At 42.2% G+C, this 14,240-nt stretch overlaps 1 protein-coding gene across 1 annotated transcript in view; it reads left to right on the plus strand.

The window, feature by feature from the left end:
• Astn2 (astrotactin 2) overlaps positions 1–14,240 on the plus strand; it is a 671,847-nt gene that overhangs the window by 622,087 nt on the left and 35,520 nt on the right. Inside the window, exon 18 of the mRNA XM_050121817.1 lies at positions 2,070–2,211. Within this exon, the coding sequence (XP_049977774.1) occupies positions 2,070–2,211 (142 nt within the window). The remainder of the gene's footprint in view (positions 1–2,069; positions 2,212–14,240) is intronic.

Genomic DNA, 14,240 nt, shown 5'->3' on the forward strand with positions numbered 1-14,240 from the left:
TTTTGGTGGTAATATTTGTGTTTCCCCTTCTTTGGGGTTTGCTGGTGTGAGGTTGTCTGTTGCCTGTCTTTTTGTGGGTACAGTTAGCTTCTTTGGGTTGCAATTTTCTTTCTAGTACTTTCTGTAAGATTGGGTTTGTGACTAGGTATTATTTACATTTGGTTTTGTCATGGAATATCTTATTTTCTTCATCAATGGTGATTGAAAGCTTTGCTGTGGGTGGTAGTCTGGGCTTGAATCCATGGTCTCTTAGTGTCTGTAGTACATCTAGTCAAGACTTCCTGGCTTTCATGGTTTCCATTGAGAAGTTGAGTGTCATTCTGATAGGTCTGTTTTTATATTTTATTTGGCCTTTTTCTCCTTTGCAGCTCTAAAATTCATTCTTCTGTATGTTTTATGTTTTGATTATTATATGACAAAGGGACTTTTTTGGTTCAATCTATTTGGTGTTCTGAAAGTTTCTTGTATCTTCATAGGCATATCCTTCTTTAGGATGGGAAAATTTTCTTCTCTGATTTTGTTGAATATATTCTTTGTTCCCTTTAGTTGGAATTCTTTCCCTTCTTCTATCTCCATTATTTTTAGGTTTGGTCTTTCCATGGTGTTTCAGATTTCTTGGATGTTTTATGTTAAGAATTTGTTGGATTTATCATTTTCCTTGATAATGAATCTGTTTCCTCTATAGTATCTTCAACATTTGAGAATTTTTTTCTTCCATCTCTTGTATTCTGTTGGTTATGCTTACATTGGAAGTTCCTGTTCATTTACACAGATTTTCCATTTCTAGAATTTCTTCAGTTTGTGTTTTCTTTATTGCCTCTATTTCAATTTTCAAGTCTTGAACTATTACCTTCACCTGTTTGATTGATTTTTTTTCTTGGTTTTCTTGAGTTTTGTTAAAAGATTTGTTAATTTCTTCAAATGTTTTTTGTTCCCCCCCATTTCTTTCAGGGAATTTTTCATCTCCTATTTAAGGGTCTCTATTATCTTCATAATGTTATAGTTAAGATCATTTTCTTCTGCTTCTTCTGGGTTAAGATGGTCAGGTCTTCTGTTGTGTGACCACTGGGTTCTGGTGTTGCCATGTTGCTTTATCGGGTATAGAATAAATTTCTACACTGGTGCCCACCCATCTCTTTCTTCAACTGGTGCCAACAGTGTCTTTGCCTCTTGGCCCAACCTTTGCAATTGCTGTCTGTGTCTTTAGGAGCTGCTCTGTCTACACTGTGCAGGGCTGTCAGTTTCTAAGGGGATTACTGAAGTCTCTCTTGGTCCACTCTTTCTGTTCGCTCTCTGCAGTTGCAGTCTGAGCTTCTGAGTTCCTCTGAGGTCATAGGGTATGGGTGAGTTTGGGGGCAGAGTGGGACTTGTAGCTTACAGTGTCAGATCTATGGTAGGTGGTGTTAGAGCAGCCTACCTGAGGGAAGCATGCATGCTGGCTGGCTAGTAAAGCCTAGACAGGATGGAAAGAGGTCCAGGGTTTTGTCCCTGTACTGAGGACCTAGACAGTGGGGTGCCCAGCTGACTGACTGATCACTCACCTCTTGGTCCACTGTAGGCAGCTGAAGCCTGTGGTTAAGAGTTCCTCTGAGGTGGCAGCAGATGGGTGAGTTTGAGGGCAGAGTGGGCCTTGTATTTACAGGATCCCATCAGTGGGGTGGTGTTGGAACAACCTACCTGCAGTAAGCTTGCCTGCTGGTTGGCTCCATGCTTTTTTTTTCCAGAAACAGGTTTTCCATATCTTACTAAGTTCAGTATTAGCGTTCTTATTTCACAGGTAGTGAACCTCAGACATAAGTTTGAACAGTCATCATGTCGTTGGCATAGTGGTTAGCAGCTATAATCCCTACAAATGTGTGACAGACTGAAGAAAGTGAATCACAGTTTTGAAGCCAGGCTTGGGTACATGGCAATAAGTCATCTTTTAAAAAATCGTACAAAGACTAAGGCACTGTAAATGCAAATTTGTGACATTTTCATATCTTTTCTTTTCCCTGGTAATATTTTTTTTTTTATCAAGGCATGCACTAGAGATCTCATCTTTTTTTTTTTTTTATATCTCCTTCTAGGAGAATTCCTGAGTTTTGCTGATGACTTACTCTCTGGCCTGGGCACCTCTTGTGTAGCAGCTGGTCGAAGCCATGGAGAGATCCCTGAAGTCAGTATCTACTCAGTGATCTTCAAGTGCCTGGAGCCAGATGGTCTTTACAAGTAAGTAGTGATGGGTTTGTGGGGAGTATGAAGCAGTGAGCATGGGTTTAAGCCTGGGAGGGATAACAGGAATAATTCTTTTCAGAGTAGCCCAATGTTTCTTGGCTTGTCTGTATGTGGCCTTGGAAGTCAAAGGTTTAGAAGTTTCTGTTTAGAATATAGACCACAGTGAGAGATGGAAGGCGAGTACTACAGGGCCCACAGAGGCCAGGTATAAAGTCTAGTATAGTATTCCTACTGATGAATAATCTGCAACCAAGAAAGGGATAGCAGTTTACTCTGGCTTAGAGAACAGTTTATTAAGTACAGATGGCATGACAATCCCTGCCTATTGCTTTCTTCTGTTTGTTTCATAGTTTTTCTAATATATGTGTGTGTAAGCATATATTAAGATAAACTGATATATATATAGCTCACATATGTATATTCTTTGATATATGTGTGTGTCTATTTTTATGCCCGTGTTTATACAAATATATATACATACATATATATACATATACATATATACATACATACTAGAGTTTTCAGGACTCATTGTATCAAAACCCCTAGAAGTCACTGTCAAGTTCATTGATAATGTCAGAGGAAACAGGAGGCTTGTTTTTTTTTTTTTTTGTTTCAAACCTAAATGAGTATTGTCATATCTGGAGGTAACCATCATAAATAACAATAAAGATTTCTAGAGATTATCTCATCATTTTCCTAATGGCAAAATCACACTTTGCCTCCTTTATTACCCTAGAAATCTGTAATTGGTGAGATGTTAACTGTTTTAACAATTATTCAAAAATTCTTTTATTTGGATTATTTATTTTTTCATTTTATTCATTTACTCAACCATTCATCTATCCTCCATATATCTTTCCTTCTGTCTCTTCTTCTACTCATCTATCCAAAAAAGGTATTCATCTGTTTATATATTCTCACATAGAGTTTTTATTTCACTCCCACATTTTCTAAGCATTTTTTATGTCTTCTTACTGCTCTCAGGTATTCTCAGATATGTAAGTGTAGCTGATACAAAAGAACCTATCCTCAGATAACTTAAAACATGACAGCAATATGAAAGGATACATAAAAATGGGTGTAGTATATTTAGTTGTATAACTTTACTTATGTTACCCTACAAATATACCGATAGACCAAACTCAAGAATATAACTGTGAGCTGAGAATTAGACATTTATCTCTAACTCTATGATCTCATAGTTATGATTCAAAGTTTGTTTTCAATCATGTGAGATCAGTGAATGCTATAAAAAACAAATTCTGCAGTGCACAGAGATACATGGACTAGTCAATCAGAGAAGTATGATGTACTCTGTGCCTTAAGGAAAAGCCATTGTTGTGATGGTGAACACAAGGACTGGCAGGATTTGAGAGCACGACTTTCCGGCCTCAGAGTCAGTATGCACTAGATGTCTGGGCTGCAGTCACTGCACCTGTGCAATGCAGCAAGCATGCAGCTAAAGCAAAACCTGTAAATCTCCTGACACTAAAAACTATGATGCTATTGAGAAAGTGAAAGTTTTAGAACGGTTCCTGATTCCTGGGTTCTGACCTATGTCCCTCTTTAAGGGCATATATTAGAGACAGCGATCTCAGTTCAAATTCATGCCTTTCTCTATATTAATTTTCATTCTCTGAGCCTCAAGTTCTTTCTCTATGAGATTGTGTGTGTCTCCTGAGACTTTCCCCTTTTCTTTCTGTCTGTGGCTTCATATATCTCCCTATTCACCTGTCTATTCATCCTCCTAGGCCCCCTGGTCTGAACCCCTAGTTAGAATTTAACAAGTATCAACTGTTACCTCTGTTGATGCCTAATTATGGCCATTATAAATTTCCTCAGTGCCTCATCTATCCTCCAATTGATGGGTCAGATGAGTAAGCAGATAAGGAACAGGTCAGAACCTTACCTGGTGGCTCTCATCATTCAGTTAGAAGGAGTAGCCCTGTCTTTGGATGGCACTGTAGCAATGTGGTGTTGGCTTAGCTAATGTCTACAAAAAGCAGTAAGATATGTTTATAAATGCCCCTAAAGCAATTGATGGTGAGAGCTGATGAATGGGCTACTATCCTTTAAATATGGTGAACATCTCCCCTCACTTTTTCTTTCTGCAATGGCCTGGTACCATCTCTGCTTCCCAGTTCTTGGGGTAGGGTCTCTTTCCTTCCTCTGCTTTGGAAATGGGTTTGTAATGAGTTCATCTTCCCTATCTTTGGACACCACTTTGTTTTATTTATTTTCTTTTTAAATAGATTTTGATAATGGCCCTGGGAACTGAGCTGCTCTGACAGGGAGCCAAGGTGTTGCTTGGAACGGTCTCCCATCCCACTGGCGGCTCTCCTCCCGTGAAGTCTGACTGACTGGGTTTTGAGTTTTAAAATAGCCTCCATGTCTGTTCTTGGTGTTTCTCATTTTCTGCTTGCTCATTCCTCAACAAAATTTCTTTTCTTCCTTCTGAGCCAAGAAATACTGTATGTGGCAAAAGAAAGAGCACAGGTTGTGGGGACAGACTAGCCAGAGTGTGAATGCAGATTCAGCCCCTGTGTGCTCAGAAAGTTTCACTGTTCTCAGTGACAAATTCTTCCTCTAGAAAAAAAAGTTGGTAGTCCCTCCTGCCTTATGATGTTCTAGAACAGAGAACTTTATTAAGAATAATAAAACCACTCTGAGATTCCATCTTACACCTGTAAGAATGGCCAAGATCAAAAACACTGGTAACAATTTATGCTGGAGAAGATGTGGGTTAAAGGGAACACCCCTGCATTACTGGTGGTAGTGCAAATTGGTACAGCCCCTTTGAATATCAGTTTTGTGATTTCTCAAAAAAATTAGTAAACTACCTTCCTCAAGACCCAACAATACCACTTTTGGATATATACCCAAAGGATGCTCAATCATACCATAAGGACATGTGCTCAGTTATGTTTATAGCAGCATTATTTGTCATAGCCAGAACATGGAAACAGTCTAAATGCCCCTCAACTGAAGAATGGATAAGGAAAATGTGGTCCATTTACAAAATGGAATACTACACAGCAGAAAAAAATACTGACATCTTAAAATTTGCGGGCAAATGAATGGAGCTAGAAAACATCATTTTGAGTAAGATAACTCAGACCCAGAAAGGCAATTATCATAGGTACTCACTCATTAGTGGTTTTTAGACATAAAGCAAAGAAATCCAGCCTACAACTTACAATCCCAGAGGACCTAGACAACAATGAGGACCCTAAGAGAAACATACATGGATTTAATCTACATGGGAAGTAGAAAAAGACAAGATCTCCCGAGTAAATTGGGAGCGTGGGGACCATGGGAGAGGGTTGAAGGGGAGGGGAGAAGAAGGGAGAGGAGTGGAGCAAAATATATAGCTCAATAAAATCAATAAACAAATAGAAAATAAAAATATAAATAAGACTTGCTTCTGCAAAAAAATAACTAAAAAAAAAAAAATAAAACCTTCTATAAGCACAGTTTGCCTGAATGCCTGATGCATAGGAGCCCAGCAGGAAAGGTTAAAACTTTCCTCCCGTTCATCTTGATCTCTGATTCAATCCCTCACTATCAGGGTCCTTTCCTTTCAAGGACTACCCTGGGTGAGCTGGTTTCAATGAAGCAAGGTTGGGTCCTTAGAGCCCTGAAAGGTGTCCTCTGGGTTGTTAAAGAAGAGGAAGGGATAGAGTCAGAGGAGGGAAGACTCAGAAAGAGTGGAGTTTTTATGACAAGCACAGCCAGACACTATGTCCTCCATCCAAGTTCCCAAAAAGATTCACCTGACAGGAAGGAAGAGAACCACTTAAGTGCCCATGGAAGAGAACTGGGCTCCTGACCTGCTCCCTCTAATTTTGCTGGACCCACACTGCATATGCCCTGCCTGCTCTGAAGGTGCAGCAACTTTAAAATGAAGGTGAGTAGAGTCACTGCAGCTTGACAGTTTGGAGTATCATAGTTTCGCCATGGAATCTATTCTCAATCGCTGCCCCAGGACTCCTGCCCTTCCCAATTACCTGTGTCCATCACTTTCCTTTTTGCTGCTTACAGTACCTCTCCATTCTCTTAATGGTACCTCTTATAAACTTTCTCTGGTTATTTTCTATATGGATTCCCAACTGGGTCTGTCATTTGCCTTCCTATTTTTTATTCTCCTAAGGTTTTATTTATCTGAGTGCATTTCGGTCTCTCTGCTCTATTTCTCGTTTGAATTTTGAGCTCTGCCCCCTCATCCAAACTCCCTTTCTTTCCCCTACCTTGGAAGACAAACTGCTTTTGCGGCCCCTCCACCCATGCAATTTTACACAGTGCTTCAGGGTGAGACCAGTTGGAGAAGTGAAGGTCAAGACTGATTTTCTGTCCTAAGCTCACCCTCGTGAAACAAACAGAAACGTCTGCAGCCCTACCCCATTGAAATTGAATTTCCTTGTTTGTTCCATTTATTTTGCTTTGAAAGAAAACAAACAAGAGAAGAAAATGGAGAGAGTCCCCCAAAGGCCCAACAATGGGGTCAGCTTCTGATCCCCTGGCTCGTTGGCGTGCAGAGTAGTCTTGGGTGGGAGTGTCCACTCGGGCCTATGACTGAAGCCAGGAGAGGCATCTGCGGTCCCTGTCCTTACCTGGCTAGGGGCCTAGACAGTCTTCTTGCAACTGCTTTCCAATTTCCTATTACTCAAGGTAATTAGCCTCCGTCTTGTCTTGGCTGCCTTGCCTCCTCTACTAATGGCTGGCTGCCAAGGGGTCCTCAGGGAACATGCCAGGAGCAGCCAAGCTTGAATCCTAGGGTTGGGGGGGGCTCATTCCCACACATTCAGAGGCTTGCCTCAGGCCCACCTTCACCTCTCTGGCTTCTGTTCTATGAAAGGAATGCCAAAGGAGCCTGGGTACAGCATTCAAGTGCCAGCGTCCATGGTGGGAACAGAGTCTCAGGGGAAAGACTTTGTAGGGGTGGGTGGGGCTGGATGAGTAGAATAAAAACTAAGGCCCTGGAGGAAGAAGGGGATTGCATAAAACAAGGTTCTGAGGTCAGAAGGCAGACAGCCATTCTCGCTGCTCAATACCACCTTGGGCCAATTCCTCCTCCTCCTCCTCCTTCTCCTCGAAATGAAATTCTGCCTGCATAGAGAAAAGCTAAACTCAGTGGTCCAGAGGCCTATGTACTTGGTAGATGTTAAGAATCCAAAGCAGAATTCAGATTCTCACACTGTTACACCTTTACTTTCTGGACAAGCTAATGGCAACACTCTTCCATGAAGAAGTCATTGTGCCCAGCACTCGGGAGGCAGAGACAGGCGAATCTCTGTGAGTTTGAGACCAGCCTGGTCTACAAGAGCTAGTTCCAGGACAGGCTCCAAAACCACAGAGAAACCCTGTCTCAAAAAAAGAAAAAAAAAAANAAAAAAAAAAAAAAAAAAAAAAGAAGAAGTCACTGTGCCAGGAGCCAGGCAAAGCATGCACATGATCACCTGTAATTCTCACCATAGTCTGATGACATGGCTGCTGTGTTCTTATCTTCGCCCGTATTGCACATGTAGAAACTGGGGTTTATGGAGTAATGATTTTACATGAAGTCACATAACAAAAAGGACTAGAGCTGAGTCCACATCCCAGCTGATACCAATGCACCTACTATGTTCTACTTATGCTCTTGCCTACACATGTGGGTGGAATTGTAAGAAGAACCAGAGGGGGGGGGGGGCTTTGTGATAAGAAGCAACACTGGTTACAATGGAAGGAACACCAGACTTGGGTACCAGGAGACTTAGATCACAACCTTTGTAAGTTTGTATCAGGCCTCATCTTTCCCATCTATATAATGAAGACAGTTAACCTCCTCTACAAACTAGGAAATAACAAACTGTACTTCCAAAGGCTGTTCTAAATATCACATGAGATATTAGGTGAAATGATAGTTTGATATTTCCTTCAATTGTGGGCATGTTTGAAGGGTTATCAAAGAAAAGCAATATAAAAGACAAAGGAGCTTGTTATCACACACACCCAGTAATATCACACACACACACACACACACACACACACACACACACACACGATTGGACCTTTTGAATAGACACAAATAGGTTTTCTCTTGATTGAAAACCTTTGATTTAACCTTACACAAGTTTCTCGACTCTCTCTGTCTCATGTGTGAGGTAGAATCCTGCAGGACCTACCTCACAGGTGAACCGATGCATGAAAAGGGCACAAAGCACCACCTCACTCATTCTTGGAGCTTGACAAAAAGCAGGAAGAGTAACCAGTGCTTTACTATTTGTGGTGCCGTATTTTACCTAAAAAACAAAGCCTTCTGTGGTCTCTGTTAGCAGCCTGATGCTCAACACGTTCCAGTAGCTGTGCTCATCCCTGACGCTGGCCACTTCCCTCAACACTTTCCAGGAACACCTAGTTCTTTGAGGTATTTTCGGCCAATGCCCACTGTCTCTCTTTCTCCCTTGGTTCTCTCCATAGTGGTTCCTCACTGTCCTTCCAATTCTCCCATGTCCCTATCATAGATCCTCTTGCCTCATGCAGTTGCTAGAGCCATGATGACTTCGTGTGTTTGTTTCTCATCTGTCCTTTCACGGTGGAAGTTTATAAGAGCAAAATCTATGCCTTCCATGCCATGGCCATTCTCTATCTATGATGGATGTCAGGTAAAAATCCAATGAATACTGGTTGAATATTGAATAAACTTCTAATTTAGTGCAGAAATCTAGCTAGCATCCACTTTTGTTCAGTCACTCACAACTCTCTACTCCCTCCCTTACTAGTCAAGCAATTCCCTTTATTTACTAGGTGATGATTCTGCTGCTATTACTCCCACACCTTCTCGGTCTCTGTGTCTCCCTTCCTCATCCTCTCTCTTTTCTTTCTCCTTTAATCATCCCTATTTGAATCATTCCTTTAGAGATTTTTTTTTTATCCAGGTAGAGTAATTAAGGAACAGAGGGACTTGGAAACTTGACCACAGTCACAAGGAGAGTAATGGAGAAGCCAAGATATACACTAGGCCACCACCAGTCCTGAGCCTGGGCTCAAAATTACTCTTACTAGATTATGATAAGAATTCGACACAGGTCGGGGCATGAAAAGAGGATCTTTTATACAAAGATCCTCACACAGATAGGATGAGAACAATATATAAAACTAATGTTTAGTTTTTCCATTAAATACGACACAACATACTCCAGAACTTCTAGCTTTGTTTTGCCCTATAATATCACAGCTCCATAAAAACAGTAAAGCCTAAGGGTCTGCAGTGTGCAGTCTGCCCAGAAACAGAGTCCCAATGCCATTTTAGGTGCTTTTACCAACAGCTTTCAAGTGACGAACTGTTCCCTAGTCTCTAGACTCCCATGCCTCTGTGAAGAAGCTCTGGCAGCTAGCCAAACACTCTGGAGTCATAGAGCCTTGGTCAGAGTGTGTGGCCCATGTACCACCCTCAGGCTACCATTCATTCCTGGGTACTGTCTAGGAAGTCCATTGCAAAAGCAGTTAGGACACTACCATGGGCGCTACAATTCTGTGTTAGGCGACATTCCAACCTTTTAAAACTTACATTCCTATCCTACCCTCTTCCTTTCCTCTCCTCTTGCCAAGGCTCAGCACAGAATTTACTGGAAACAGAATGAAAGTCATCAGAGTCTTCTAGGGCTAGCTTTCAAAAGTGCTCGCCCAGTTGATGAGAGGCCAGCGACCCAAGGGTCACCCTGTCTCTTGTCCTAAGTGAATATGAGACCTTGGCCAAGTGATTTATGGTTAAGATGTCTGGGCTTATCCATTTGTAGAGACTTGAAAAGATCACCTCCAAAGATATTTTCAAAATTGAGAACGTGCATGTCTCTATAAATTGGAAGAAATGGAGAGATACAACAAGACCCTAGTCGGCATTAGTCCATACAAAAGACTTTCATTCAGGGTAGAGCTGCAACTCTCCTCCTTTCCTTTGGCTTCTGAACCAAGTTCCAGACATGACCCAGACAACATCTGAGGGACTTCCAGCTCCTAGGAGAGAGGAGATGTGCAGGAAAGAAGTCTTCCTGGCTGGTCATGCTCAGTGTCTGAACCAACATGAGAAGAAACTGCTGCCCCAATGGCTCAAGAACAAAGGAGGTAAAGAAGCCAGAAGGGGCTGGATGTGGTTCCTGCCCTGTTCTTTTCTGACTTTTTCTTTAGCACTGCAAACTTTTCTACTATTTTTAACTTCTCTTTCACCTTTCCATCCTTCATTCTTTTCTTCAGGGCTTCCATTCTTTCTTTCCTTTCCTTCTTCCCTCTGTCCCCACCCACAGCCTCCCATTCTTAATCTCATCTTTGCTTTCACTTCTGTCCTTTTCTTTATTTCTTCTGTTTGTTCTTTTTTGCCCTCTCCCTCACTTTCCTTTTACTTCAAGTCAAGGGTGCCATCTCCCACCCTATGTCACTCTACCTGCCTGCCTGTTTTTGACTTCCTCATGATCTCTCTTTTCCTTGCTGTCTCCTTGTCTGCATCTTTGTTCTTTCTGTTTTGCTCTTTTTGCTTATCGTGTCTCAGTGTCTGCCTTGTACAATCTCAGGAGCTTTCTTTTTCCACCATTCTGATCATTAACTTCATTCTCTTCCTCTCACGTCACACCACTGCCTATACACCAGAATCAGTCTTTTATGAGCCAACACCTTAAACAGTCAGCTGAGCATGGCCAAGCATACCTGATGACACCAGGGGCCAGAGCCTCTGGTGTCTCCCCAGTTGGTGTGTGAACTGTCCTTGGCCATGGTGCCCAGCGTTATTGGTAAGACAATGAGGGTGAGTGGGGCAGTTTATGGACATAATTCTCCTCAACATCAGGTCATACTGACCTCTCAAGAATGCACATTTGGGGCCCCAGAGAGGAGAGCTGTCTTCAAGCCAGAAGCAAGTACAGCCCTGTATCCCTAGCCAAGAGAGACTCACAGAGAAAAAAAACAATGCTCTTCTTCAGCCGACAGACAGCGAGGCTCCTAAAGCCTGCTGGGGACTCTAAGGCAGGCTGTTTCTTTCCTCAACCTGTGTCAAGATTTCATCCAGGAATGGGACACCAGCCAGGATTCCAGAAGGACAGGGCACAGACTGCTCATAGGAACTTGTAGAGGATGGAAGGGGGTAAATACTGTCTTTAAACTACAAAGATACTCCTGAGTGACAAGCAGAGGAGCTGGGCTTTCTCTGGAAGGTACTGGGGAATCATCAAATCCTTTTGAGGAGATACAGAATGGATTTCAACCTGTGATTTTAGGTCATGAGTCCAACTATAGTGTAGAGAATAGGCTGGGTGGGACTGAGAGTCAGATAAACTATCAGATGCAGGGAGAAAGTGAATGTCTGGGCCTTATAGTTTGGGACTCAGTGTAAAAAATGTGCTAAGCCAATATGGAGCCTCATGGCTTAATTCATTTTCAAAATATCTAGAAACAGCTCCTTCTTTACTTCACAAATAAGTGCAGTGTGAAAAGCTATAGGGAAGGTTGTGTTTGCTGTCCATTCACAAGGTGCCTCAAACTAAGGTAAGCACATTTGTGATAACTTATTAGGGCAGTTAGAAGAAACTAACATAGTGATTGAGGTGATATCTGGTAGAATTCAGAGTATGAAAATTAGACAAGAGGAGACACTGTGGTGCAGAAGAGAATACAGATGAACCATGAAGGGCCAGGGTGGAAGAGGTCGTGTTACACAGAAGACAAGGACCTCACTACTAGTACAGCACCTTCATGCAAGGCATGAGGGAGCTCCACGGTAAAGAGGCTCTGTGGTCTGAGCTCCATGGCTGGAGGAAAGAGGTGACATCCAGCAAACTTACAACTGGCCACACAAACAGTGTATTTGTAGGTCAAATACTCAAGGAAGTTAAGGTCACTTTCTGTGTGTACAGATGAAAAGATCAAGAGCCTAAAAGACCTGTATTTTCCATAGGCAGACAGAGCCAGGATTAACACATAGACTCTAGCCCATGGCTCTTTACAGGATGCTGGTACTACCACTGTCTATGTTAGCATCACCTTCAGGGACAAGCTCAGAGATAGCTCAGCATGGGAACAGACTTCTTCCCTGTAGGATGACAATCCTCACCTAGGCTAGTTCTTAGGAACAGGGACAAAGAGCCTTGTCTATCCAAAGTGCACATTCCTCACCAGTACCACAAGCAGGTGGGTGGCAAAGTCCTCTCCTGCCTTGACTGAGACTCCAGGAAAGAATCCAAGTTAAAGCCAGGTCTTCTAACCTTTTCTTTTTCCTCTTATCTTGGCTACAGGCATAGGCCCTGTACAGAGGCCTCCCTCCCCCCCAGTTACCTCACTTCCATCTGTGATGGAGGAGGCATTGAGCAGACTTATGGTGTGAAGATGCTAGCATACTGTAGGGGATCAGCAGTAATGATGTGTAGAGAGGCAGAGGCGAGACAAAATCCAGACTTCTGAGTCTTTCTGCTGTGTTCTCTTTTCTCCTAAGGACAGACCCTTCCATTGGAACAATAACAGCAATCCATGTTGATATTTGAAGTACAGAATAACAGTGCCTGGGAGTACAGATATCACCCACCCAAACGTCCCCACGGAATACCCTACGCCACTCAAAATCAGAGTGAATTTGATTGGGACTCTTGAGTCTACCTTAATCCACATATTACTTTCTTATCCTATATACACGCATCCATGTACCCCAAATTGTCTGAGGCTAAGGTCACATAATTGAGACAGACTTCCCTAGGGTCATTCGAAACCTCACATTATTTTCTGATGGTATAAGTGTTTATTTTTGAAGGGATGTCATAATTTCCATATGCGTGTAAAATAGAGATATTGCTGCTGCCTACTATAGAGGATCTTAGTATTTGTTTCTGTTTTTATTGAGATCAGATCTCACTCTGAAGCTCAGGCTGACCTGGAACTTGTTCTGCCTGCCTAGCTGACCTTAAACTTGGGGTCTCCCTGCTTCTATCTCCAGAGTGATAGAACTGAAGGTGTAAACCATATAGCTCACATGTGAGTTTTGTTGTGAAACAGATCCAGGGTCATTCACTCGTGTAGAACTCCCAGGATTAGTGTAGCCTACCGAACATCAAATGTACCAAATGCATGTAAGGGTCTTTTTTTAAAATGGGAGTGTTTTGAGACAGGAAACCAGACCCCATAGTCATTTTAAACAGGAAATGTACTCAAGTTGGAGTCATTTTCCCATAATGTGTGATAAAATTATGCCTCCTTCTGATTATGCTTTGCAAATTCCTTGAACCTGTTATGATATAGTTCTTTAGATTCACAGAGAATCTGCCATCAACCAGTAGTAAGGCAGACTTCAGAAATCATGTGTTTCATGTCTGTAAACTCATAACAACCAAATGGCCTCCACTTGCTTGATAGCTAATTCAACAGACACTGAAGAGTAGTGACAATACTCTCCTGCAGAATGGAGTTAGTGTTTGATGTAAACAGCTGTAGCCATTAGCCACAAACACAACATGGCGGGTGCCTGCCTGCCATTACCATCATCGTTAACCATCTGTCAAGCTTGACAGCTGTATGCCAGCATTGCTCTGAGATCTTTGGGTCAACTAACTCTTTGAAGCTTAGCAATGTTGCTAAGTACCTCTATGGCAGGACTACAGTTCCCTAGCTCCCTATTTTGTAGACAAAGAGAACAAAACTTAAGCATGACTTGTCAAGGTCACATAACTGATAAATGGCAGAACGTTGATTCTAATAGACGCTTTCTGAGTACCTCCCTTACCCAGAGATTGAGTTGCACTTTGAAGTTCTATGGCTTTTGCTGAATGAGTTTCACCAGGTGTTGGAATCAAATTTGTAACAAGCCAATTACTGAGGCGTAGAATGGGGTTAGTCCCAAAATGAAAGCATGGGAGTTGAGTTATAGGGAAGCTGCAATCTGTTATAGCCAGCACTCCTAGGACGAGGTAGGTGTCTTTGAGCTTGGTTTTGGTAACTCTGAACGGGAGAATGGGGATGTTTACATCCTAAGTAGAAGAAACAGTTGAAACGATGCACTGGAAGAGTCC

Source organism: Alexandromys fortis, unplaced genomic scaffold (assembly GCF_014885135.2).
Source record: "Alexandromys fortis isolate MF-2015 unplaced genomic scaffold, M_Fortis_MF-2015_v1.1 scaffold_183, whole genome shotgun sequence".
Classification (NCBI taxonomy): Eukaryota; Metazoa; Chordata; class Mammalia; order Rodentia; family Cricetidae; genus Alexandromys; species Alexandromys fortis.